This window comes from Crocodylus porosus, unplaced genomic scaffold (assembly GCF_001723895.1).
Source record: "Crocodylus porosus isolate Cpor-Errol unplaced genomic scaffold, CroPor_comp1, whole genome shotgun sequence".
Lineage (NCBI taxonomy): Eukaryota > Metazoa > Chordata > Crocodylia > Crocodylidae > Crocodylus > Crocodylus porosus.
The window spans coordinates 956,492-983,723 of NW_017728948.1; the positions used below are offsets into that span (position 1 = coordinate 956,492).

General features: G+C 43.5%; 1 protein-coding gene across 4 annotated transcripts in view; it reads right to left on the reverse strand.

Annotated features, from left to right (window-relative positions):
- EXOC6B (exocyst complex component 6B) overlaps window positions 1–27,232 on the reverse strand; it is a 415,476-nt gene that overhangs the window by 130,826 nt on the left and 257,418 nt on the right. The window contains exons 16-20 of one of the 4 annotated variants that reach the window (XM_019552943.1): window positions 26,221–26,292; window positions 25,451–25,562; window positions 19,189–19,323; window positions 17,577–17,756; window positions 11,022–11,051 (exon numbers count right to left, since the gene is read on the reverse strand). In XM_019552943.1, coding sequence (XP_019408488.1) covers window positions 11,022–11,051; window positions 17,577–17,756; window positions 19,189–19,323; window positions 25,451–25,562; window positions 26,221–26,292 — 529 coding nt within the window. The remainder of the gene's footprint in view (window positions 1–11,021; window positions 11,052–17,576; window positions 17,757–19,188; window positions 19,324–25,450; window positions 25,563–26,220; window positions 26,293–27,232) is intronic. The other 3 variants (XM_019552945.1, XM_019552944.1, XM_019552946.1) reach the window with 3 other exon arrangements.

The window sequence follows — 27,232 nt, forward strand, 5'->3', positions numbered from 1 at the left end:
TTTAAATTTCCCTTTACTAGCATTAGACATATAAACTGTGCCCCTAACGAACACATGCACTTACTACAATTGTGTGTGAATCAAGCAATGGCATGAACAAATGTCCAGTGCTGATCAGGACAAGCAATCACCAGTTTCACACACAAAGCAGTTGTATATATAAAAAATTGGGATCACAATTGCACAACAACAGTGAGAAATCATGCCCGAAAATATTTGGTTTCACTGGTCTGAATATTTGTTCTGAACATAAAAATGCCCTAATTTTAGATGAAGGCCAACAGCATGCTGGGAATGGTGAAGCCCTGAAATCCACAAATGGCTATAAATCCTCCCACGCAACCTCATCAATTACATCATAGCACACGCAAGTGCATTTACAAATATAAAGTTGCTTGTAGACACATCAGCATTTCTTTTGCCTTAGAACATTAATTCCATTTACATGGCTGAAGGTTTGTTTTGTGGTGTTTTCACTGAAAAAGGGAAAAATGTTTTCTTTCAAGATTACTTACATTGTGAAAAAAAAATTGCAGGGTGGTTAGCTGGTTTCAGGAGGGGAATGTGCTCTGGGTTAAGACACATCTCTCTTCATTATACATGACTGAGCAGGAACTCAAAAGGATGAGATGACTGATGTGTGACTTCATCAAGCAGGAAGATTAATGGGCACTTCTTGACTTCATACCGAGTCAAGTTCTGTATTTGATCTGGATCTATGTGAAATGATCACACAAGCCCAAACACTGAAGCCAGTGTGTTGAGTACAGACTTGGAAGAGGAGAAGGACTGGCACAAAACTACAAACTACACAGCGAAGTTTATGTGGTTTCGAAAACTGCCAAGGATAAGAGGAGGAAGCTTTCTAGCCATTAAATTAAAGGTAGTGATGGACAGTGTTTATACACCACGAGGGTTGTGAACACAGAGCAACTCCTGTTGGGTTAATAGCTACCACTTAATCTGGACACCCTGTTAGGTCCATCGCATTTTATGGCCATGATGAGGTTACCGGTATTCTGGTGCCCAGATTTACAGAAGTCCAGGAGAAATAGTAACAACTCAAATAAACCACTACTTTTAAATAACATTATGAAATGAATTGAGGGCTCTGGGCACAACTGCCGACTCCTCGCTGGAATCTGTGATGTCACCCTGGTGTCAATGATCTCAGTTATAAACCAGTGCAATACATGGCACCACATCACAATGCAGAACATACGAGTCTCTGAAAGCCCTTGTTTATTCCTAACAGGATGTCACCTTGTGCTCAAAACTCTTCCATTTGATGTTGGTTCGGGTTCTGGCTACCTGTGATATTTCCTTCCTTCCTACAATGTAGATGTGATGGGAGAGATGAGGGTCCTGGTTGCAAGAGAAAAGGGTGGTTTCTTCCACTGGTTACTAATCTGGAACAAGGCCGCTCATCACCTGTGGCTATGGAACCTGGCATAGGGGAGGATTTAGTCCTATGGCTGAAAACATGGCTTAAAAAGAGAAGTTAAAAAGAACCAATGCCCCCCAAGCCTAAAAGCCAGGTATGGCCATTAAGTTTTACCAGTCTCTCCTGATTTGGTCAGGAGCTCTTTTCTCCACCTCCTCATTTCTGCTAATCACCTTTGCCCTAAATCAATACACAGCATGGGTCTATAAAAATACAGTTCTCAAACTGTAGCATCTTCTCTATTCCTACCCCAGTAATTACCACGTTTACTCAAAAAGATAACCCCCCTAATGATTAAAATTATATATATAGAAAAATTATGAATTTGTTATAATTTTGCAGATACAGATTCTAATTATTGGAAGTTGCTTTGAATTTATCCCCCTCCCCTTGCTGCAGCAGAAAAAAAAAATTTGGAGAGTTGCTCTCTGCTTCCCCCCCCCCAACTTTTTTTCCCCCTGGCAGCTCCTTCCTCCTCTCCATACTGTCACACCCTGCTCTCCCTGAGCACATGGAAGTGAGAAGCAAATTTGAAAACAGTAACTTTGAAATTGAAACATGGCTGTAACAATCTGTATACAGTACCCATGCATTTAGTTTATCTAGAATTGATGCACATTACCTTTTTTTTTGAAACTGCTGCAAGTTTTAGCACAGGTACTCCATAAACATTTTTGAGCAGCACTTTGGCACCTACTTATCATGCACTGTTTGTGCTATGTATATTAGTCAAAAGCCAAAGGCTTCTGGTTTACCACACCGTTTACTGGGCTGGACCCCACCTGAGTTAACAGCATTTCAAAGTCATGGTGACCCCACAGCTCAGCACTGCTCAGTACGGGGGTGTACTCAAGACACCCCCCACAAAGGATGCATGTATTAATTAGCTCATATTCATGACTGGAACTGGGTGTTCTTGTCACGAGTCCTGGGATGGAGAGGGATTCTGGAGGAACCGTATGCAATGTTGTGGCTCACCATGACTTGACAAAGAGCTGCCAGTGAGGGAGACTGTACTTGATAGGTGCTTCCATGTGTCTTATTTAGATGGGATACACCGAGTTATTCTTGTGGTAGGTTCCCATTAGCAATTAAACTGATTAGCACAGATTGAATTTTATTAGCAGATGTTTAGGATTGTGAATCCAAAAAGATGACAAAGCAAGTAGGGAAATTCAAATTGCCCAAACGAGGGACTACACTTGATCTTAGCCCACAAGAGGTCAGCATGTTTGCCCAAAGTAGGCCACGTGTCTTATAGCCATGCTCAGTGCTGGCTACATTTAATCATCTTTATCATTCGTTTCTACTACTGAGCACATGCTGCTTTTGGCAGCAGTTTAATGACAGAATGTATTTAGTGAGATTCCCTTGTATGTGATTATAAGACAAGGGGCCTTCCCCTCCCCTTCATTCCAACTGGGGCAGGGGGAACTCATCTTGTGTTTGAGTAAATATGGTATGTTAGTAAGCACAAGGAATCATAAAGAGTGCTGCCTAGCACAATTTCAAAGTAGGGGCATTTCAGAAACTCGCTCACCTCAAGTTTGCATGTCTTCTGCATCTCAAAAAGCAGACCAAGGGCTGGATACCTATATCATATGGCAGGACAATGTCCTTGGACTGTGTAATTGCTTTCAAAGATGTGCTAAAAAGCCAATGAAAGCCCACCTTTAACTGACTCCCACAAGCCACATAAAAAGATGAAGGAGATGCTGCCACTTTGGAAGTTAACATTTGCCACCACTTATCATCTACGCCAAGCAGAAAGTGAAATTGTATGGTCTCACATACTGTGACAAGGCAGCAAATGGCAAAAACACTTCTGGCCAAGGCAAGAAGCTTCTAAACAAGCGAAATAAAAAATAGCAAATACTTCAGTTACCCCCAAGTAGCAAAACGTAGCAAACGAAACAAGTACACAGCCATCCCAGATATCAACCCTCACACCTCTTGTGGGAAAACTCAAGTTATTTGATTAACCCTGGAGAATGTCCAAAACCAACTCATTCAGGATATATTTTCATAGATTTCATAGACATTAGGGCTGGAAGGGACCTCGGGAGGTCAAGTCAAAGGAGAAGCTGCGTTTCCAGAATCAAGGTGCAATCACAGTGGACATTACGTCAGGAACCAGATTATAAACACACAAAAAACAGGCTGAAACAAGGACCAGCAGACTTTCAGTGCTACCCAGGCGTTGGCCAATAGGTTTGAGCAAGAGCAAAGCTAAAGAAAGAGGCACGATTTCTTAAATCAGAAAAATGCACCAACTCTTGGAAAACTTCCCCAATGCACAACATAGGAATAAAAGGGATCCAATATCCAAAATCCAGTATGAACTAGAGATTCAAATTCTCTAAGAACAGCCAGAGTTTCTCCATAATGATCATGGATCTACGGGAGAGGATCCAGGATCTAGCAAGGACATAGAGAGAGGATTTATGGGGGTTTTCTTCCTTGCATGTTGTGCTGTATCAAGAAAAAAAGGAAAATAAAAGAAAGAAGGGGAGGGAAGTGCTGTGGAATGTGAATGTCACAAATAACCAAAGGACCATTTCTTCAAAGCATTCCAGATTTATATATAAATATGTACATAGACACAGTTATTTCTCTGCAGGTAGCCAGTTCAGTATTTTGCTACAAGTTGTAGGTTAAAAGCTTTTAAGGCTGCCTAGAAAAAATACACAATACAAATGCATATTTTCCAAAAGCCGTGTTATTTTCCTCTTACAGCGTATGGTCCTTCATACAGATCTAGGTCCAGAATCTGTTTTGTTTTGTTATTAATCATTTTTTGAAAACCAAGTACCATGAATCTACTGAGCACGTATAGTGAGTGGCCCAGCTAGGACCTGGTCTCCTAGGGTGACAAATAGCAAGCACTTCAGCAACAGATGCTAGAAACTCCACTGCAGACAATCACGGAGTAACCTGGTCCTTCCGAATTTGTGTTAATTGGCACGCTTTGAAAACAGGAGGTATTGGCCATCCTAGGAAATGAGACTTACCTTTATTCTCATTTATGAGACTAGAGAACCCCTTTCCAATTCTGCACTTCCAGCAATACCTTGTGGCAGAAAATTCAACCCATTATCTATTCCCTTTACCAGTTTTGAATTCACTGCCATGGTGTTTTCCTTAATGGTCCATTTGTTGTTATATTATGAGAAATGACCGTTTGGTCCTTGCTACCTGCCTGTTCTCGATCAGTATATATTCAGTACACCTAATTTCCAAATACAGCATGTCATTCTGCCCTGTAATGAAACTGCACATCCAAAGTGCCTATACTCTAATTAATTTCTAACTTCATTTTCCCTTGCTGCAACTTGTGCCCATTTGCTCCTTCGTGTCATCTGCCCCACTGAGACCAGTCCAGCCCCATCCCCTTTATAACCCCCTTGCAGGGAGTTGAAGGCTGCTATTTCAATCCCCCCCAGTCTTCTTTTCTGCAGACTAAATCAGCCCAGTTTCCTCAGCCTCTCCTCACCAGTCCTGTCCCCCAGCCCCACAACCATTTTCATTGCCCTCCGCTGGACTCTCTCCAACTTGTCCACATCCTTTCTGTAGCAGGGGGCCCACAGCCGGACACAGGACTCCAGTGATGCACATGGATCCAGAAGGGAGGCCCAACAAAGACTTCTCAGTGGAAAACAGAGAACCTCAAGAACTGAGGAGAAAGGGAACAGCAGATGAAAATAAGTAGCGATTTAGGTACAGAACCACAGAGCTGGACAAAAGACTATGATTTTCTGCATTTCTTCATCTTTGATACCGCTGGCTATCAAAGGACTTAAAGGCTGAATCAAAGGATTTAAATTTAATTGCTTAAATAGGGTTGGATGGATTGAAAACTTAAGGCACAAAACCTGCTTTCTGAGGCAAGTCCCACCCTCTACAGCACCACACCTAGACTCCTGGCAGCCCGGGGCAAACCCCTTTCACCGGAGAGAGTGATGATGATAATGATGATAATATTATCATTATTAAAAATTACCATTTTCAGTCCCCCTTTTTGTCTGGGCTTCAGGCAGCCACCCGGCTCACCAGTGCCTGTGTCCGGCCCTGCCTCTACAGGAAGAGATCACATCAGAAGTGGCACCGACTGACTCTTATGGGAAGTCTTAGCTGAGAACCAAATGCCAGCCAGCCACAGCAATAAAACTACCTTCTTCTCCAAGTGCTGTATCTAGAAGAAATCGGAGCCCCGCTGCAGTAGTAACACGAGGGGAAGTTGTATTGACAACTGGACTGTGGGGAGAGAAGGGATTTCTGAGCCATCGGTTTCCCACTTTTCCATTGCACTGAGTTTTTATACAAAAAATTAAAAAATCTTTAAGAGCAGTTGACAATACAGGTTAATATAGTTTCAAACAAGGGTACAACTGGCAAAAGACGGATGGTACTGCGGATTGGGTACACATCAGAAACTCAATAAATAAATAAATAAATAAATAAATAAAAAGGGAGTTCAATCCCCATTGACCAGACTTGTGTAGACTTGGCACATGACAGCCTTTACATTCTTCCTTCCATTTATATTATATCCTCATGATATTTGACCTCTCCCCACTGAGCAGGATGAGAAAAAAATTCATTCATGTTTACAAAATACTTCAAAATCCTGGGATAAAAGATTCTAAGGAATGATGGAGAAACTTGGTGGTCCAACCACTAGGGTCTTCTGCCACCTCCGACTGAGGAGCATCTCGAATGAAAAGTGAGTTTGTTTACAAGTATGAGCCACCCCTACTTCTCCTTCAAATCAGGTTTAATGCTACAGAGAAATCTTTTGGAGGAGGAAGTCTTTCCATGCTCAACTAGATGCCCTCTTGTTCTTGAAGTGCACAGGGCGAGACTTTCAAAATTATCTGAAATAAATCAGACCTGCTGCCCACCAATTACCAGTGAGCACTATTCCAAAACTGGGACTTGGGAAAAAAAAAGATGGCATTTTCATGCTGCTCTTTTGTGGCTTTTATTTCCTTCTGTTATTCGCTTTGGGAATAGCATTCTTTCCATTGGGAAGAGGCCGATTTTCCATTAAATATAAAGCAGCTGCCATATTGGAAACAAAAAGTTGATTAAACGCAGATTTTTTTTCCTAACGTATACTCAAAGAGCTAGAGCCATGTTTATTTTTTAAAAACTACCCTTATTACCTTAATTGGCAGATGCTTTGCCCCAAGAAACCAGCAGGAAGAGATTATACAAAATTGCAACATCTTTATTATAGGATCTTAAACAAAAATCTATGCATTAAGCACAAGGTGAAAGACTGACAGCATTTGAGAACCACACTGTGTACCCAAGCCACACAGCAGACTTTTATACATATGAAAACATAAGCGGTGGCACCAAAAGTTTCCTCATACGTTGCTGCTGCTAATGTGACTAGTTCAACTTTGCTATTTATTCAGGTTTACAGACTGTTTGCTGAGACTACCGAACACATCGCAGTGTAGAACCACAGGCTCCTGGAAATGGGGCTATGACCTGGACTTCAGTCATTAATGTAGAAGTGACTCAAACTGGTGAGTTAGCAGAACTCCCCCTCCCCCCCAATATCATTTCCAATCCCAGATGTCAGGGGACTTGATTATAAAGGAACAACGACCAGCATGACAAGTGCACATGTTGGCTCATTTTGCATTTGTTGCAACACCCAACACACAAATTCAAACCCATCTTAAAACATCTAAGGGTTAGATGGGAAAGCAAGAGACAGCTACTGTCATTAGCAAAGGGATTTAGCCCGGTGTTTGATAACACACTGGTTCTGTGTTGCCACTTCCAAAACACGACAATTAAAGGTCTTTAATCTTGAGAATGGAGCTAAATCTGTAAGGACCTGTACTTAAGGGCTTTGCATTTGCCTCTATTGATGTTATTAAGGCCTATCAAGACTATACGTTGTCTGAAGAATGGAATTTTTAGGAAATGCCATACACAATGATGATGCTTTATGTTTAATTGTAGTCATTGCTGTAGAGCTAACTAGCATTGTATTTGAGCACTCAGACTGCCGTTGAAAAGAATTCAACTTAAAAATAGCAAAAGCTCATAACATTTCCAGTGCAGCTGCAACTCGCAATACTCGGAAAAGGGATTCCAGAAGTAGCAAAGGTAAATCCGTCGCATTTGAAGATTTTTGCTCCTTCCTTGAAGGCAGGTGGGTCTGCTCTTGCGGTTACATTAAGCAAGGCAGCGAGGGGCCTTTGAAGCAGACGCGGTGTTAATCAGCATTCCTTTTCACAGCCACAAGTTAAAGAGGAGACTTACAAGATCGAAATGAAGGAAAAGCACATAATTGCAAAGTCTATTGTACTTGAGCCTAAAGGGAAAACATGCTTTAACGTCTAATAGGGCTCCTGGAAGGTGCCTGCTGGAGCTTTGGTGCAGACAGTTTTCAATCCTTACCTTTACTGATGGGCTTTCTAGTGCCAATTTCAACGCTCCACGCAACTGCTTTTTTTTCCCCCACCTCCTATTGCAAAGGTTTCAGCGCATTATAATTTTTCTAAATCCAAGCCTGCAGAGCCAACCTAAAGCCAAGCATGCCAGTGTAACCGAAGGAATAGAAGCAACACCTAGGTGAGTAGGCACATGCTGGTTTAAAGGATTTATGGCACAGGGCATGTTGGCTTCAATTACTTTTCAGAGTGTTGAAAGCACACAAAAAGCCATGTAATTACAAGGTAACTCAGCTTACCCAACCTCTAGTTAACCAACCCTCCCCTGGGTTAACCAGAGGTCAGGCTCCTCACCAGTCAGCAATGCACACCAAGCATTAACATCTCTGCTGCCCTTCATGCTTGTCAAGGTTTTGGGTTTCGAATACTCTCCCAAAAGCACAGGGAAGTAAGGCACAGCCATCAAACTAGCACAAGGAAGGCAGCCCGGGACAGCATGTCCATGCAAGCAATCCTGTCCCCGTTCACCGCCTCGGTCTCTCCCGTCTAGAGCCGGCTCGGTTTGTCCAAGCTTCTACAGGACTGGCTCTGTACCATTATAAGTCAATAAGAGTAAGATTAGGCCCAGCAGAGAAGTGCTATGAACACAGCAGAGATTTCAGGAACAGCCCTTGCTCCCATTTTCAGTAGATTAATAAATCACAAATTATAAATCTCATTTTTCCATTGCTATCAGTTGCACAAACATGTTATATTCAGGCTATAAAAACCACCATATAACCTAGCTGGTAACTAGGTTAAGGCATGCTTTTTTCCCCCACCCCCAATGGGCAAGAAGAACATTTCTAAAGGGATGGCTGGACCACAAATATTACCACTATTATGCCCTTACACTTTAAATCTGGTTACAGTGTCCTTGTAGCGAAGCAACTTCGTAGTATCAGATTTCATTTAAGAAAAAAAATGAATTAAAAAAAAAAAAATGCACAACGTGATCCACTTGACCGATTTGTTCAAAAGATGTAGGGGACAAAAAAAAGGATTAAAATGAAAATAAAATCTGTAACAGTTTAAAAAAAAGGCACTTGGGAAAGTCCCGCCATAAAAAGGGATTATTTCACTGCTCGCACTTTCCAGGGAACCTACAGAGATTATTTTTCACCGATTTAGACCAACGAAACAAATGCACCCCTCTCCATAGGAAGCCGACTCCATGTCTAGGCACTGGATTCAATTAAAAACAAAAACAAAAATACTAAAAAGGTACATCTGGCTTCTGGATTGTGAAAGTTGTGAAGAGTCAGAAGCCAGACTTCTTTTTATATTCGTGTCCTTCACAGTGTCCTGAAGATAATCACCCAGGAGAGTCCAAATACATGGCAGGACAATGTCCCCGATCCCGGGAAGGGGGGTGATAATGCAGGGCACCCCTGTCCTGCAAAAGGCAGAGCATGCAGCTTCCCAGCACTCGCACTCCCTGCCAGTGCCGAGGGAGTGACTGGGACCCGGAGCCGAGCCATAGCTTTGATGGAATCGAGCCTCAAATTGCTTTAACAAACCGCTTTCTTTTCAGAAGCTGGCATCAATTTGAGACCTCGATGTTGACTTAGAAACCCCCAGGTGTCTGAAGCCTGTACGCACCGAAGACAGCGCTATGCTCAGTTTCCAGGAAAAGGAATATGCACACCCGACTGCATCATGAAAATGTCAATACTACCAAAACAGCCCCAGAGGCAGCTTTAATAAGGAGCACGGGTTAAATGCAGAAGCTTAGAAGCCGAGTTAAATGCTACAGATTAACATTTACTATCTCGCACCAGTAGAGCAGAATTGAGTCTACAGAAATGAGGTGCACTTGTTAACACGTGCCTTGGCTTGCAGACACTGGAGTAGAAAAAACAAGGTAGCTAGAGTGTACTTTGTTTGTGATCTATCCATGAAAATGCCTTAGCTTTTCTACTGAACATGAAAACAAGCATAAATGACGACAATTAGAGGCATTCATTGAACCAGAATGCAGGTCTGCTTTGCGTTCTTTGGACTAATTGCCTTAATCCAAATAGCATGATAGCAACATCAAGAACTTGCACTACTCACTGCGAAACTATTCCAGCAGTACAGCCAGAGGGGAAGGCTGAACGGTCTAAAGCATCAGATTTGGAACTGGCAGAAGGAACCTCAGGTTCAAATCCCAGCAGCGCTAACTCAGCCTATCAGCCCCGAGAGGGAGAAGAGTTTGAGCAATACGCTGTTTGCAGGGTACGCAGGAGAGGCTCTTTCAAAAGATCTCAACTAAAGCCCCCTCTGCTCTGAGCAGACTGTCAAAACCCCCTGGTGCTTTGCTTTCCCTAACGACAGGAATTTGTCCCCGTTTCTTTGGCCAGATGCTGCCGATCACCATTACTGTGGAAGGGAGCAAGTAATAGGTGCACCTCAGGGGTGGCCACCTTTCAGTGGCACCATATAATTTATACAGCACTTAGGGATGCATGGGAATAAGAGGCATGATTGAAAAGAAGATTATTATTATTAGCTCAACAGTTCAAAATGCACTTGCATGTAGTATGATGACCCTGCCCCTTGGTGCCAGTTCCCTGTACTGCCGTGACCCGTTACACTGGGAACAGCAACCAGGACAAAACTTGGTCTTTTGCTCTGAGCTCAAAGGAGCTGACAGCCAGCCTCCCAATACATGCCAACTCCAAGCCACGCGGATGGGCTCTGGAGCAAACTGCAGCTGATACGCCTTGGCTAGAAGGTTTGCTATGGCTTTGGAAAAAAAGGTAAGGGATGCTGACGGACTAGATTTAATGGGCGATAGCTCGGAAGTCGCTCTTTATAAAAAGGATACTGCATCAATACTTCACATACTTAACAGAGAGCACCTTGCCTGTTGGGAAGCCTGCTTTTCCACAGCACCCCTGGATGCTCTATTTACTACTTTTCTTTTACTTTTCTTTTGGAAACTGGTGGAGGAAAGGCTGTACGTTCTACCAGAGTCAAAGGGGTTAAATGTCTTTTCCAAGACATTCAGGTTCAGCTTTCTTCCCTGTTGCTTCCTCCCTTCCCAGAATAAAGACCTTTTCTGGTTCAAATAACCCTCTAATATTTGAACTGCGAGCAGAGCATACCGAAGGCATACAACACACAGTCATACTCACCGACATTGTAGAATGGGCATCTACATCCCCCTACAGAGGACAACACAGGGAATTCAAATCAGAAGCATAAGAGAGCGAAGGAACAGTGCGAAAGGTAGGGAGGAGAGAGGAGTTCAGTAGCACACTGGTTGGCACTGATAAAGTTTACTCTTTAAACAAGACTGTCACGTGTTGCTCGAGAACTCAACAGTGCATTTAAGTAGCTGGATACGATCTTTTAAAAAGGACTCTCCTTTTTCCCCATGGCAAGTCAAAAACAACTTGTCAGGTCAGCACAAGGCAAGGTACCAGAAGATCAGACTTCTATTCTGGGCAGTGAAGTTAACATACTATGCAATCATGACAGTCACAGCCCATCTGCCTTGGTTTCCCCATCTGTAAAATAGACGCAATGCTTACCATCCTCACAGACACACTTTGAGACTTAATTTTCTGGTGCTTATTTAATGGCATACTGGTATTTGGAAATCTAAATATTGAGCTGCAGCTTACCGAGATGGTAGACGTGGTGTTTTACTTTCCTGCCTGATGATAATCTTCTCCACCCCCCCCCGGCTAAAATAAAACTAAGCTTCCTGACCCAAGCAGCGAACACCTTGGTTACTGTAAAGCTCTGCACCATTTTCCTTCTTTTAACATGTCATGGAGGCAATGTTTCACCTTACTAAAGACTCAACACAGGTCAGTGTTTTCTTTAAAAAGGAAAAAAACCCCAAAACAAATCCCAACATTTCTATTAAAGCTTGCTCACAAATACATGAGTCGTCAGGGTCACTGTGCTTATTTGCAACATTGAAGAGATGTCAATACGGTTAATAAAGCATTGGGCAAACCGTTTCAAGGAACAAATCCTTGGAGTTTACACAGTTCCAGCTGAAATCTGTGTCTGCCATCTGGCAAAAAATGAGCACAAAGGAAAAATCTCCCTGTGCAAAAAGTTCATGCTCGAGACAGGAGAGGTTCTAATTTGCCCGGCCGCTAAAAGATTACTTCCCCTTCCCAGGTCACTGTAACCTCTCGACCTCCCCCGATTACCTTCCAGAGAAGGTTATCAGGATACAAGACTAACGGAGGATTAAAGGAAACCTAAAATAAAAACAAAAGCACACCCCTTTCCCCAACTCTTCCCCCTCTCCAGCTTTCGCTCCCCCCTCACCCTTCCCAAAACAACATCCTTGCTTTGTTAACCTGACAGTTCACGGTAGGTGTTGACACAGCTCTCCATCTTTGAAAAGCTTAAAGTCAACAAATCACCATGTTTGGAGTAGCCTTGTCAATGCAATTTACATTAACTTGTCCAACGAGAAATAGAAACAACAGTCAGCCATCGTGGACAAAAGGCCATTTCATTCGCTCCCTTCCAACCCTCGTGCACCAATTATTAATCTATCCCAACCACAGCCCTTCACCCACCGAAGAGCAAGGAAGAGCCCCTTTCCTTTCTGATGCACTCAAGTTCTAAGTCTCCGCTGGCAAAGCAGGAGAACACGCTGCATTTTAATAACGGGACAGCAAATTGCACTTGCTAATTCAGAAAGGAGAAGGCCACAGGGCCTCAGGTCTGCCATGCTTTCCTCTCCAGTAACACGCTATTTGTTTTGAAATGCCGTGAGCACTTAACAGACCATTTTTTTTAATTGTGGCTGTAAACCACCAAGAAAGTTTTGTGCAGCAGCATAGTGCTACAGTCCCATTTGTTTAACCGTGAACTCTTCACCCTGAAACATGTGCTGGAGGTATGTTGGCGTTCTGGATCCAATATGCAGCCCTAAATTTGCCATCTTCCCAAACGAGCAGCACGTTAGGAAGAACCGCAGAGACCTCTTCAAAACAGCCGGTCCACCCTGGCCATCAACCTGGCAATTAGGGCTATGAAGCCCCCATGCAAAGCCAAAAGTGTGTTAACTGTTGAGAGAGAGAAACTAAAAGAAAATTCAAGGATCTAAAAAAGCGAACAAAAAACTACCCTTGTTTCAGGCCCTCTTTGTCCGGATGGATATTCAAAACTGCTACCCACAGAGGTCCAGCTTTTCTCCTGGAAAGGAGAAGGGAAGGAACATGTTTCGAATGTTTGGAAGCCTCTTGCGTCTCCAAGCATGTCGAGTTGCATTAACTAGGACTATTTCCTCACATACCACATGCACCTTTCCCCAAAAACGTATCTTCCAAAATGGGGGTGCATGTCTTAAGTAAGGAAGCCGATGCTTTTCTGCCCGGAGTAGAAGCATGAAGACACGGTCACAAAGCTGCTGCTGCTTTTCCTCTCCCGCACGTCCCTATTCCCTACTCCCCGAGAGGGACGAGTCCTGTCTTCAGCATCAGCTGTCCTTTTAACACTTCCACAGCTGAACTGCAGCAGGGACAAAACCTCATCTTCAGCTCACCCTGCCTTCCCTGCTCGGGGGAAAGCAAACAATTCAGCTGGGAAAAAGTTCAAACTGAAAGTTTTTACCTGAACAGGAAAGGAAGGGGAAGTGAGCTGAAGATCAAGCTCTGCCCCATGCAGCTATAAAAGTCTGGGGGAGGGAAAAACAAATCTTCCTTCTCCCTTCCCCCAAATAAGGTGCGTGTTTTATTAGAAGGTGCGTGGTATAAAGAAAATAGGGTGATAGTTTGGGTCGATATTGGAGCTCGCTTACAGCTACTGTAAAAGCACAGCTCTCGGCACTCAAAAACAAGGAGTGAAGCCAGAATCCAACTTGAATCCCAACTTACCCTGCACATCGTGCAAAGTTACTATCCAAGTTTTTCTTTTCCCTCCAGGGGAAATTCTACCTCGAGGCACTCGGATCCTTCAAGGAGATTTGATCTACCTGACCAGAAGCCTTAACCCTAAAGACCTCTGCTACTGCCCCATTAAAGAAGAGAGGACTATGTTACATATATTAAATTACGCACACCTTCTCAGGCTCAAGGCTTTGGTCTCAGAGATTTATTATGGGACAGACCAGCTTTCTATAACGAGCATGGCCATGCAAAAATCCATAGGCCTAGGCAGGCCAAGCATTTTGCTTGCTGGTCATAGTCATCATTGGAAGCAGCCCATAAGTAGCCCCAACAGCTCAGCTGGTGAACTTTTGGGACAACACACAATGCTGCTTTAGTGTGCATCATTTAACCCGTTTCTTGCTATTTTAAGGATCTTGTGAGTTTGACAGATCGTCCTCTAGTGAACTTTTGTGAGTTAAAGAAAATCAAATATCCTCTACAAACTATTTTGAGCGAACAGAGTAACTGTGATCAGCAGTCTTGGAAAACAACGCAATTGCATATCCAGAGGAAAGAAACAGGATGGGTGGGAGTGATGGGGAGTTTTTCTGATTAATGTCTCAACTCTGGTTTGCAGGAGCCATTTCAAGGAACAAGAGGACAGCTCACTCTGCATGTACCCATCCATCCTTTGCGTCTTAGGTTGCCAAGTGAACAAACCATGGGTTTTGAAAACAGGACTGAGACTTCACCCAATGCAGCTCGTCCCGTATCAAAAGTCTTCTGTTACTAATGACCAGGGTTGGAGTCAAACCAGCAACCTAGAGGCAACAAGTGCTGCTCTTCTACCACAGTGCCATAAATATCTTTTCCTATGTGCTAAAGTTTCATAGTTAGTCTTCCTTATTTCTGTTTCCATTGCCTGTCAAACCTTTTCTGCTACTCGCTTTCACACTGCTTCAACAGACTGTTTTTATAAATTCCTATGATCTACAATGCTATAGGTAGACCGGGGGTTTTTCGAAGGAACATAACTGAAGTTTTATTAGCTGAATACAATATAGTCAGACACACACAAATTATAGGATCAATCTATGAAAGACTGCCAAGCCTTACAAGAACAGGGACAGGGAGTGTGCACGACATGGGAGTTTAAATCAGCCCTAAATTGAAGCGGTGTTTTTTAAAATCCACCGCAATAATTTAGGGCCCCCTTTTTGTCTACACACGCCCCAAGAAAGTAAGCTGCAATTAAGCAAGCAGTATTTTTTTGTTTAAAGCCATAGTGTCACAGTTCTTCCTGGCCTTAGGTTACATAGGAACCCCTCAACAATTTGGAATGAGGGTGCATTTCCACTGTTCTTCTACAAAATGTAGCTTTGATGCATCCTAAAGTTTAGATTTATACAAATAGTTTAAACCAGATCCACAGCCTTAAACATTATTCTTTAGAATCTAATAAAATGACCCAACCTACCTCACACAGTGGTGCTGGGAATTAAGCACATGTACAATGTTTTGAAGCTAATATTCTGAACTTATGGGACCTGCGTAGCACTGTTGTGTGTGCATGCACTAGCTCGGCATCATTAACCTGGGAAGCCATCACTAGGAATAGGTGAAGCAGTTTTTGGAGCAGTGATGGATTGTTAAAATTTTTTGTTTTTTTTAAACCGGGGTTGGAACAGAGAGGTTGCTTCCAGGCAGCACAATCTTTTTGGGGGCTAAGTAGCTGCCTTTCCCATTTCCAAAACAATTTTGATTAATCTGAAAAGGAAACGTTAATGTTTTAAGGAAGATAAATCACCCTAGGTCCATCTCATAAATCACTGTGGGCATGTCTTTCCTCTTTCACATCTCCATGTTAGCTATGCTTCATGCTTCAGTGAAAAGACACCCTGTCAAGCAGGGGATAGAGCAAGACTTCACAGAAGCAGAGAATGAACAAAGAGGGGATTTCTACCCTTACTGGAAAGGAAGTGAGAGAGAGAGAGACAGACACAGAGTGAAAAAGAGAGAAAGTGGGTGAGTAAGTGAGTGTGTGTGGTGAAAGAAGAGAATATGTTGTAGTGCTTTTTTTTTTGGTTTGAAGTGTTTGATTTCCAAATACATATTCATCTGTATTTCAGTAAACTGCCTCCCCTTTCATCCTAGGCTTACATGCATTGAAATAGTCACTACATCACCCAAAATGACCTGGTGAGAAAAGCATGAATTCCACTTACGCTACTGCACAACCTCTGCCAATTGTTATATTCATAAATATCTTTGGTTTAGACATGGTACTTTGAAACACTGCTCAAGGAACACTTAAAACTGCGTGCATCCCCTTTAGTAGCTGATCCACATAAAAGACAACAACCTACTACCGTGACTAGCATAGCTGGTCATCTGATTCAAACGACCAGATTAAAAACCTGCTGATGCCCCATGGTGGCAGTCAGACACCAAGGCCCAACCTGGCCCTGTCATCTCACCGACCTGTGCTGCACTATGGAATACAGCCGGTTTGGAAATGCACTTGACCCAAAGCAAAAGTCACCCAACCATTCCGATCCCCCCAAAAAAAGTTATCTGTGATACACGCCAGATTCAGGCCTGTACTCCCTTTTGCAGTTCAGCCTCAATGGCGGACTCAAGTATGAAGGACTGGAATCAACTTCCCAATCTCACCACTGGCACTTCAGCATCCCCCAGCAACCAGAACTAGCCTTCTTGCAACTGTCAAATCTCCCTGACATCATCAAGAGGGCTCTTGTGGGGTCCAAAATGCCATGGATGCTGGATTTCCTAAATGTACCACTACCACGTTTAGGAAATGCTTTAGCACTGGCTCTCTGACACTGCTGAGGAGATAAAACCTTTGCAGCAGCTCAGTCACACAGGTATGGACAAGAGGAAAGCAGCAACGGCAGACAGAACTGCAACTGGACCAGAACATGCTTTGTCATCTGATTTCAAAATGGGCAAAATTTACAATGATGTGCACCCATGTATCGCAGCATTGGAAACCTCATATGAGGAACTAGCAAGTTGTGCAAAAAAAGCAACTAGTCATTATTATATGCTGTATAAATGCCGTCTTCAATGTTATATCTTTCCTCTGCAAAATTCTGAAGGAAGATACTAATACGTACAAAATCTATGAGACCCAAAGTAAAAAAGAAAGGAGATGCTTGTGGAGAAGTGAAGTGAAACTGCCTGATGAAGATGTACTTTTACTCAGTGGGATACTACATTTCACCTAATCAAAAACAGATGAAAATGAATAGGTGTTTTTTTTTCTAGGAACAACCGATAAGAAAACTGCAGGCATATTTTAGATGGAGAAAAACAAATCTCTACTGTAGGATCCAAAGTTGTAGTTTGAGCCAGGGTTTCTGGTGGCTTTACGAGCACATTTGGGACATAAATACAACTCAGAATACCCAAAGGCAAAAATACATCCTCAAACTACGTACCGTTCATCGTAAAAAAAAAAATTTTAAAAGTTTAATGCCATTTAGAAAAAACCTCCTACAATCTCAGATACTTGAAATAAAATGTAACATGAATACATAATCAGTTATGTCCCTGACTTTCTTATCGCTGATCTGTACATTTCTCCCAGGCTTTCAAATAAACAAGCTAATTCAGGAGAAGTTTAAGGAAGCTTGACTTCTGATAACACCCGATAGGATATACTAGAATAAAACCATTCTGTTCATGACCTCTGTCCCCATAGGGTATTATTTATAATATACGCTCCAAGAAAAACAAGGTTAACTAACAGCCTGAAGCTTCAACTGTGGCATCAAGCCCTTCTCCCCTTTCAGCTTCTGTAAATCGGGTCAGGCTGGCACTTACAGGGAGGTGTGTGAACACGGCAAAGGTGCTGCGCAGGAAGGCAATCAGATCTATAAGGTAATCGCTGGCTCTGCTGCCCGGTTCTGCTGCCATCCAATCATAATCCACCAGCTGCAAGAATTGGTCGATCTTCTGGTTCAGATTGGTGTAGATCTCTTCCTCTGCAGCATGGCGGGCATCCTAGAAAACATGAGAAAGGGACTGTGGAATATGGTCCAAAAGGAAGTCATACCTCCTAGCCTAGGCAGTATGGGTGATACTAAGGTATAATGCAAAAAGGTTGCACTCTTTGCTTGTTCTTCATTAACTTCCTTTTCCATCCTGTGTGTTGTGTACTAGAGCTCCCTTTTCTCCATCAGTCAAGCCAGAAATGCCTGGTGTAAGAGGTTGATCTAAGCCCGCTGAATTCATAGAACATTAACTCTTTCTGAAGGGTCAGACCCTTCTCTCTCTCTTTTTAAACTCACTTACTCCCCATGATGTTCTGTCTATAAAATATCATAGTTTCATAGTTTCTAGGGTCGGAAGGGACCTGAGCAGATCACTGAGTCGGACCCCCTGCCATGGCAGGAAAGGGTACTGGGGTCAAACGACCCCAGTAAGGTGTACATCTAGCCTCCAATTAATATCAATCAATTAGAGCTTCTGATTAAGTTTTTCCCAAGAAAAAGAGATTTAGCCATACAGCTCCCATGAAAATGAATGCATTTTGTTGTTAAATTCCCTTGCCATCGCAGCATTTGACTCTTCTGCTTCAAACAGAGTCAGCACTGAGACGGTAGGTTGGCATTGTCAGCACTACTTAAAACAGTAAGTAGGCCGACACAAATCCCTTCCTTCCATCAAAAAAAATAGATGACTTGTCACCTGAACTACACAGCAGTCTCTTGCCCCATCTCACTCCTACAATTTTACCATCCCTCCTTCTCATAGTCTTATTAGAGCATCGTTCATATCCCGTGTCAGAGTGAAGTCCAGTTGTCTCCTCCTGCCTATGGCATCTCTCTGCTTGTTAAAAATTGCTACCCAGAAGAGACGAACTTGCACGTTTCCAAAAATTGCTATGAAGTAGTCGCACTCTCCCTCTTGTTCGCGTCTGCTTGTGTTCTTTTTGGGAGGTAGTGTTTTCTACTATTTGCTTGTGCAAGGAACTCGCTGGTAGATGCACTGATGGTGGCTGCAATAATGCCCCATTAGTGATATACACAGTGGCCTGGAGAGATGTTGGTAAGGTAGTTTGGTGGTATTCAGATGCCATGTCAAAACGTAACTTCAGTACACTCAGGGCACAAACTAATGAGCAAGTACACATAAAACTACCTTTTGGAACACAGTCATATATACTGTACCTTATTTCTCATTGGTTTTCCTGGCTGCTTCGCTTCTGTTGGGTAATAAGCACCAGCAATTGCATGTCTTTTTAAAAAAAATCCCGATTTAAAACAGTTCAAGAAAAAAAGCATGTTGAAAGGACATTGCAGATTAAGAGATGCTCAGAATTTCTGCATCTGTGTTGTTAAAGATATTTCATACAATAAGAATCTGTGGAGCATGAACAGCAGCTTATCCCCCACAAATCATAGTCTACAAGAAAACAAAGGATATTTCTCACCTTGAATGTGGTGGTCCCGTACAGTTTGGTCGTGTGGACCGTCTCTGGGAGTACATTGGTTATATTGGTTATGAATTCCTCTAGGAACCGGCAGGACTTCTCCAAATGGGTTGTATTAATGATAATTTGCACAAGCTGTAAAGGAAAAGGAATACGTTCAGATGTGTCTCGTGTTCTAAAAGGCAGGTCATGTCAAATGAACAAATACCAATTTATAAGGGGCTTTTGTTACTTTTGACACTGTCAAAACACACTATGCCCTGCTGAAAGCTAAAGGAGGATTGTCCTGTCTTAGCAACATATGAAACTTAGGCGAGATCACACTTGGGAAAGTGTTAACGTGGCAAGGATTTTATGAATTTTGTGAATTCAGCTGTCAATCATTGCTCCTTTCAGGGCACTTCAAACACCCTCAAAATGCAACAAGGTTAGGCAAGGTACCAAATCCTGACCAGAAGCATAACCCTAAATAACCTGTATTTCTGAGTGACAGCCAACAATATCACACAAGGGCATTTAAAAAATGAAACCACAGACAGTTCGCTGGTAATCATGAACTGGTTTTACTTCACTACAGGTGGTATGAGCCACAGCATTCCTCGGCCTCCTGTCTTCGAGTATACTAGGCCTAACTTTTGTGGCTTTATTTATCTTTTGTTTTCGCTGCTTCCTTCATGAAGTGAGCAAGTGGCATGTAGACAGGATAATAGCTTGTGACATTACGGATAACTACAAAGCAAACACTCAGCTGGAGTCGATTCAAGTCAAGTGTTTCAAGTCCAGGGCAAGACAGTCCATGCTTCTGCTAGAGAACAACTTATTTAGCTATTGATTCAGATTACTAATTTCTCCAGCAGGAACCCTGTCTTCTTGCAAATCACCTTGCGTGCTACGGGTATAAGACAAACAAGAGAATAGCTTCAAGCAAGACACTTAATCTCCATGTGGCACTAAAGTGTCCTCAGATTGTGGGGCTGATTGATGGATTAGACTACTTGCAAAGGGAACTGCACTTAAGGCACTGGGAAAGAGAGACCAAATATATCGGTGATATGCTGTCACGTGCAGCATGAGATCTCCCATAAATACCACCCAGAGTGAAGTCCCCCGTGACAATATTTTTCCTACAATTTATAGGATTCATACAGAACATAAATTCTTTATGTCTGTAACCATCGAGTTTACTATTCCAAGCATACAAATCCAACCCCCAGTTACTGAATACCGATGTGGACATGGGCCAACCTAGGATTTTGAAAACTGGGGTGCAGATGGTGAGGTGCATCATCACATATAAAAAAAACCATCTTTTTCTCCAGTTAAAAATCTGGAAGCTTTAATCTGCTAGGGGCCTCGGGCTATATTTTTCAGTTTAAGGTGGAAGCAAAAACAAATATAACTTTACTGGAATGAGTTCAATACAGTCCACAGGACTGTGAAATGGGAGCAATGTGCAACTAGCAGGCCGCAGAATTGCAGAAGAAAGGATAGTTTGATTAGTGGAACATGAAGACCATTCAAAAAGGAAAAAGAGTCATTAACAACTATGAAACAAAGCAATTAGAAGGAATCAGATGGATTATAATGAGCTACGAAGCTAAACGAGTCCCTCATTGCTGCCTGAATAGAAATGCTGCTGTCACTACTAGGTGGTTGGGTTTTAAACTTTGGGTAGAGCATAAATCAAAGGGGGAAGGGGGGTCTAAGTGCATCCCCTAGATCCACCCCAGAAGTGATCGCATTTATGTTCACAAATTAACAATTTTAGTTCCTTTCCTCTAATCCTCAGGCTCCTACCAGTGGTATAGAGGCAGTTAAACTACTCTATCTTCTCGTATACAGCATGCCCCAAAATAAGATATACACCTGGTTTTTGAAAGGCAAAACGAAGGAAAGAAAGAAGTCTTTTCTTGCAGTAAATGAGTTTCTTGCATTTACCTGGGGAGCTGAGCTTGCTCATTGCTTTGTTCCCTGTGGATCGCATACAGACTTTACTCTCTTTTGTCCAGTAATAAAACAAACTCCTCTATCATATTTCCTCACAGATAATAAACACTTTTTTTGGGAAAAGATGCAATGTTGTATACAAGAAAAGGTGGTACTTCTCTGCACATTCCTCAGCACGCTGTTCTTGAAACCTCGATTTTGGGCTTGATAAGTGCTCATTCCTTTCCCTTTTTCGATTTCTGCATGTTGTTTTTATAATGCCCTCCTGATTTGGCTTGCGAGCTTGTCCCTTGGAAGACTGATTCCCCTTCCAAAACTAAACACCCCCTTCCAGAAGTGGACCAATGCTCCACATAACCAAAACCAGCTTTCAGCACTTGCCTAGCTAGTGGTTTCTATTTCCTGTCTAGCTGGGGGTTCCTCTTCTGTCTGTCTCAAGGCAGCAGGCTGAAGGATGTCCAAAACAGACTGCACATACTTTTTCAGCACCCTTCTTGGCTGCCCTACATCACAATAGCCTGAAGCATCCTGAAAGGGAGTGCCATTAGTGTGAAAAAGCAGGCAAGGTTCTTTGAGTCCTTTTATTAGCTAAAAGATATCACATTTACTCAAAGAACCTTGCCTACCTGTATCCTTAGACCAATGTAGCTACCAGCAAAAACTTAGCATTAATGTGAATGCCCAACATCGTCCCAAGATCCTTGCTCAGGCTTCAGAAACCTGCCCAGTTTCATCTCGTGCCCTGGTGACTGAATGATAGAGGAGACTTTCCCACCTACCCCTTGCACAAATTTTTCAGACACATTTTCTGCAGTTGACATACCTAGAACCTGCTAACTAGCCACGCAAAACTCCTCTTGGCCTTCCTGTCTGTAGTAGCCATAGTCTGCCCATGCCAGCCACCTCCAACCCCACATGCCAACTGGTTCTCTTGCCACAAACCAGCATCAACTGTTTAAACTCTCTCTGGCTCCTTGGTACTTGATTCCTCTCCTTCTCGACGCTGGGGTACAATGCTTCTGCACCCAGCAGCCCAAACAACTGGGAATTTTTTTTTCCTTCTCCTGCAACCCCCCTGTGCCAACACTGCATTAGTTTTGACCCTCTCTTCCTTGTTAATGGCTATGCCATACTACTGTGTCTCTGGATGGGAGATTGGGATGCATCTGGCTGAAGATGTGATGTGCAAATTAGTAGATGGGAAAATTCGTTGTCCCTGCTGCAGCACACTTAGTATTTAGATGATGCCGATCTACCAGATCCCACAAGCATCTAGCAAGTTCACATTCAAAGTGTTTCTAGAAAACAAGAGCAGTTGCTCATCTCCCGGTAACTGTGCTTCCCCACTTCTGTTGGAGAATTATAGTTACTGTCATAATTAACTATTCAAGTCTTTGTTCATGCGGGTCCTCCTCCTAATGCTTAGCTAGCAGTTCTCAGACTGACATGATGGAGGGCTGAGCAATCATTACAGCTAACTGAATAGGGATTGCAGAACTGCCCTCCTGAGCTTGCCATCTGATCCAATCGCCAGACACAGGGCATAAATCCTTAGTAAAAAGTACAGGCTAAGCCTCTAAGTAAGTTCACAGATCTTATCTATAGGAAGACTTCTGCGGATGTTGCCTGAGCTCTGCTTGAGCAGGGGCATTTGTTATCTGCTACCTGGTCACAAATTCTAATCCACAAGGATAATATTTGGGAAGAGAAAGCTTGACCTTTCATGGCCTTCTCTCATACCACAAAAAAATGGATGATTTCCTGAAAGGATTTTTTAATTCTGTCTAAAGGAAGGCTCCTAGTGAGAAAACAGAGGTTGGTGGTCTACTTTAAAGGAATATTCAGCAACCACTTTTGCAGGAAAACCAGAGTGAGGTTTCAGGACTGCCATGCTCCTGTAAAAAACTAGCATCAGGTGATGTGCCATGGATGCTTAGATCTTGCCAACTGTCAGAGTTAAGATAACAGCAGCTAGGAGAGTCTGTTGATGGATGAAGCACTTCCACAAGAATCCCAAAGGAGAAGATTTTTTATATATACATTAGAGAGAGAGAGCGAGCACTATCCGTATTTCTCTACCTAATCAGTGGACAGATGTGGACCAAACTTCAGAAAACTGTGAAGTGTAAAATGCAAGAACAGCATGGAAAGCTTGCACTGGAGGTAGCAAGCCAAGTCCTGTATCTTGAAAAGACAGATATAGTTGGGGGGGAAACATTGGAGATGTGGGTGTCTATAGGGTTGTCACTATGTTAAGGATACTCCCAAGCCATGTGCTCTGCCCACTTTCCAGTCTCTTGTGTGCTCAAGGAGAAGCAATGTTTGTGTCAACAGCAGATTCAGGGTGAGGAGGGAAGCTGAGGACATGGCCTTAAGCGACACGTGAACATACAAGGTTTTAACCCTTGATCTGGCTCTGAGATACACATTGAGAATGCGTAAAAAGGACTTCAACAGCCTCAAACGAGTTCAGCAAGCTTCTCCTTTTAAGATCACAGGCCAATGTTTGCCCTGCACAGGAGAGATCAAACAATCGATTTTTGGTTGCAAGGTCTCATCTTACTTGCTCTTGACTAAATTGGAAAGGAAAGTTACTCATTTAGGCCAGTTTTAAAATTTAAAAGTAGAAACATGCTGCTGAAACTGTACATTTGTAAGCAATGTGGAGCCGGATGGAGAAGCCAGGCTTAATCATATGAAAAGAGCTGCAAAGCAAAACACTGTGGGCAGGCACCTCCTGACAAATTAGACCTTTGTTTTAAACTGGAGTCTGAAATGTCATGACCTGTCGGCATTTCCTGCAGGATCCTTCTTCAGCTCCAGAGCAGCAGCGCCAACGCAGCTGAACAAACCCTCCACCTCCGCACTCTCCTTAGCCTATTATTTTCTTCTTCTAGCATCACCTTCCCTCCCAGAGTGAAACAAACACTGAATCAGGCTTATACTAAAAAGTAGGGCTGAGCAGCTACCATGGTAAAATTATGAAGTTATTAAGAGCCATTCACAAAGTTACTAAGAATTTGATTCTTTCTGTATACTCCATGAATTATTTCTAAAATGGGTAGAACAGGGTAGCGATGTCATTGCATTGCTTACTGCCAAGGATCCCCAAGAGGACCAGGGAAAGAAAAGAAATATGCCCCCCAAGAACAAATGTACTCTGAAGACTCCATCTATTGACTCCTCTGTGAAATCCTTGGAAATATGAACTTTCACTTCTACCCAGAGAACTTTTACAATCTTTTCTCCAATGTCTGGTTTGTGCCTGAAAGCTTACAATTGAAGAATTTTTTTTTTGCAAAAACCTAGATGGTCTAACAAAAGATATCACCTCTACTACGAGTCCCAATTGCTTTTTCCTTTAAACCAATACAGCTACAACCTGGATATTTCACAGTCTGAAGAGCAGGACAGGGTTGAATCCCAGTTGGAAACTAGAAGATACCTACATGGGAGGTCTTGACGTGTTGCAGTTCACATCTTGAATATATAAAATGTTCCTAAAACACTAACAACTTTCAAGGTAAAGCAAGTTACAGCTTCCTCTTTTGCTTTGTTTCTATTAATTTTGCCTTTTACTGTAAAGCTGCCATAGAAAGGCCAGCACAGAACTCGATTAAATAAAAGCAAATGTTGATCAGGTTTCATCTTAGTATCCACAATCAGTAATTATACTGATATTAGTACTACTAGCATGGATATTACAGAAGCACACATTGTCTCTGATTATGAAGTCCACTGGCCTAGGTATGGTACACATGTGTATGCAGCTTATAAATCTACAAACATTCAACTGATTTAACTTCTCAGAAAGTCACCTGCAAACAACAAATGCAACCCGAAAATTGTTGGCTCACGACCACTTTGAAAAAACTGTCAAGAATGGCATCTTTCATATAGGAAGTTACTTCTACATCCCTGGACAGGAAATAATTTCTGGAACAGGGACGGTCTTTTAAGGTCCATGTTACTATACCACCTAACCCAATGCCGTTCTGATCACACACTACAATACCAACTGGCTGCCTGAATATAAATGCTAGGTCTTTTTTTTAACCTTATTTGAATTTATCATTGCCATATGTTCCTTGTTAAACTAACTAGCTGAGAACTGAGCAAAGATATTCTCTCCCCATGCACAAAGCTCAGCAACACTATAGAGCTTCCCCATAGGATTTAAAAAGGTGAACGCTTGACAGCAACACCAATGCTACGCCATTAACAAGGCACCCTCAGTGAGCTGTGAAGTCAATACAAAGATCACATAACCTGAAACGTGATGAGAGGATTTTCCTGCTGGAAGGGAAATGCTTACCTCCGTCAGCCCTATGTTTCTCCTCTTAATAACAGTTTGTAAACAGTTGCTGAGTGTTCGAGTCAGGAGCAAGTTGGTGGATTTTCTAATCATGTCGTCAACCTCGGTGGAGCTGGAAAGCAGAATTGAAATAAAACGATTTGCAAAATGCTTTAAATCCAGGAGAAGGAGATCCCAGGTCCCCTCTACCCAGTATGAGACCACCTCAAAATCTTTAGCACCTTCATTCTCATCATTGGCCCTGCCTTCCAGGAGAGCGAGTGACATACCCCGTGTCCGTGTCAAGGAGGAAGGACCTGAAGTCATCTCTTGAATCCCAAGCTAACACCTTGAACTGACCACCCTTCTGCTTTAGATCCCAATATCCAGAGGTGCCATTACATGCAGGTCCCACCCCCTTCAAACTGAAGCCGTGGAAACTAGGCACTTCTGTGAATCAACCCCACAGGCCCCGTGCCCGTTTTACAGTAGTGCTACATACGTGTATTTTTATACTGTGACAAATCAGATTTGGGAAGATCCCTCAGCCTGAACAGCTGTTTATACAAACAATAAAAATGCAGAAGTGCAGCACTGTCTGCTAGGCCGATTTTCAATGCTCTGCCTGCCAAAAGTCCCCCCACACCCAAGTGCAGCAGTGTCCCAGTGCATGGTTAGAAGAAGGTCCACAGAGCTGGCCCAGGTCTCCCCGCTGGGGTTAGTGCTCCCCCTCTGCTCCTCCATGCATACCGAGGCAGTGCAGAGTAGAGCAAACCTGCGGAGGAACCTACCGTGAGGAGGGAAGGTCCTGAAGAGGAAGAAGGAGCCTAAGGAGGAAGCTGCCCCCTGCCCTCTGCTGTGATCTGCAGAAGAGGGTGTGGGAGGTTAACGGTACCCCTCACCCAGCTGGCGTGCACTTTTCCAAGCCAAAAAGCATAGCAACCACTGGCAAGGCAATGCCTGGTTCTTGCCATTGCAGGGCAGGAAGGACTTCAGTCCCGCCGAGAGCGCACAGCTCTCCAGTTTTACTGGGACAGATCTCGGAGATAACCATCCTCGAACGTCCCAGGGCAGAGGCGGGGAAAGTCCAGCCTACAGGCTGGTTCCAGCCAGCAGCCCCTGCCCATGCAGCTGGGGCCGGTTTCCATAGAGATTCCAGCAGCAGCCATACTATGATGGCACAGGGCTGGGGTTTCCATGGAGACCACCCCCAGCCGTGCTGGCAGGGCACAGGGCAGGGCAGGGAGCTGCTCCGGGGCTGAGCTGGGACCGTGCCACCTGCATGCTCCAAGCAGGGGTGTGCAGGCAGAGGATTGCGGCTCTGGATCACGCTATCACCGTTGCAAGGAGCCAAGGCAGAGCTGCGATCCGCTGCCTGCGCGGAGCATGCAGGCTGCAGCTCTGCCCTGGCTCTGGACCACACCGTCGCTGCCACAAGATCCCAGCCCAGCTTTGTGCCCTGCCACACACCCTGCCAGCACTGCTGGGGCCTGTCTCCATAGAAACTCCAACCCCTGCCCTTATCACAGCACACAGCTGCTGGGGTCTCCATGGAAACTGGCCCCAGCCATGCAGGCAGGGGCTGCTGGGAAATGGAGTCCGTCCGCCAGCTGGAGCCACCATTGTGCCTTGGCATGCCACAGGCCACCAGGCAGAGGACAGTGAAGCAGCTTTGGGGAGGGACCCCTTCCTCCAGCTGAGCTGCAGAAGCCTTCCCAGTACTTCACCAACCTCTGCATGGGCCAACCTTTCGTATTAATTGGCATTACAACGGCAGATGCAGCCACACAGCTGTAATGGGAA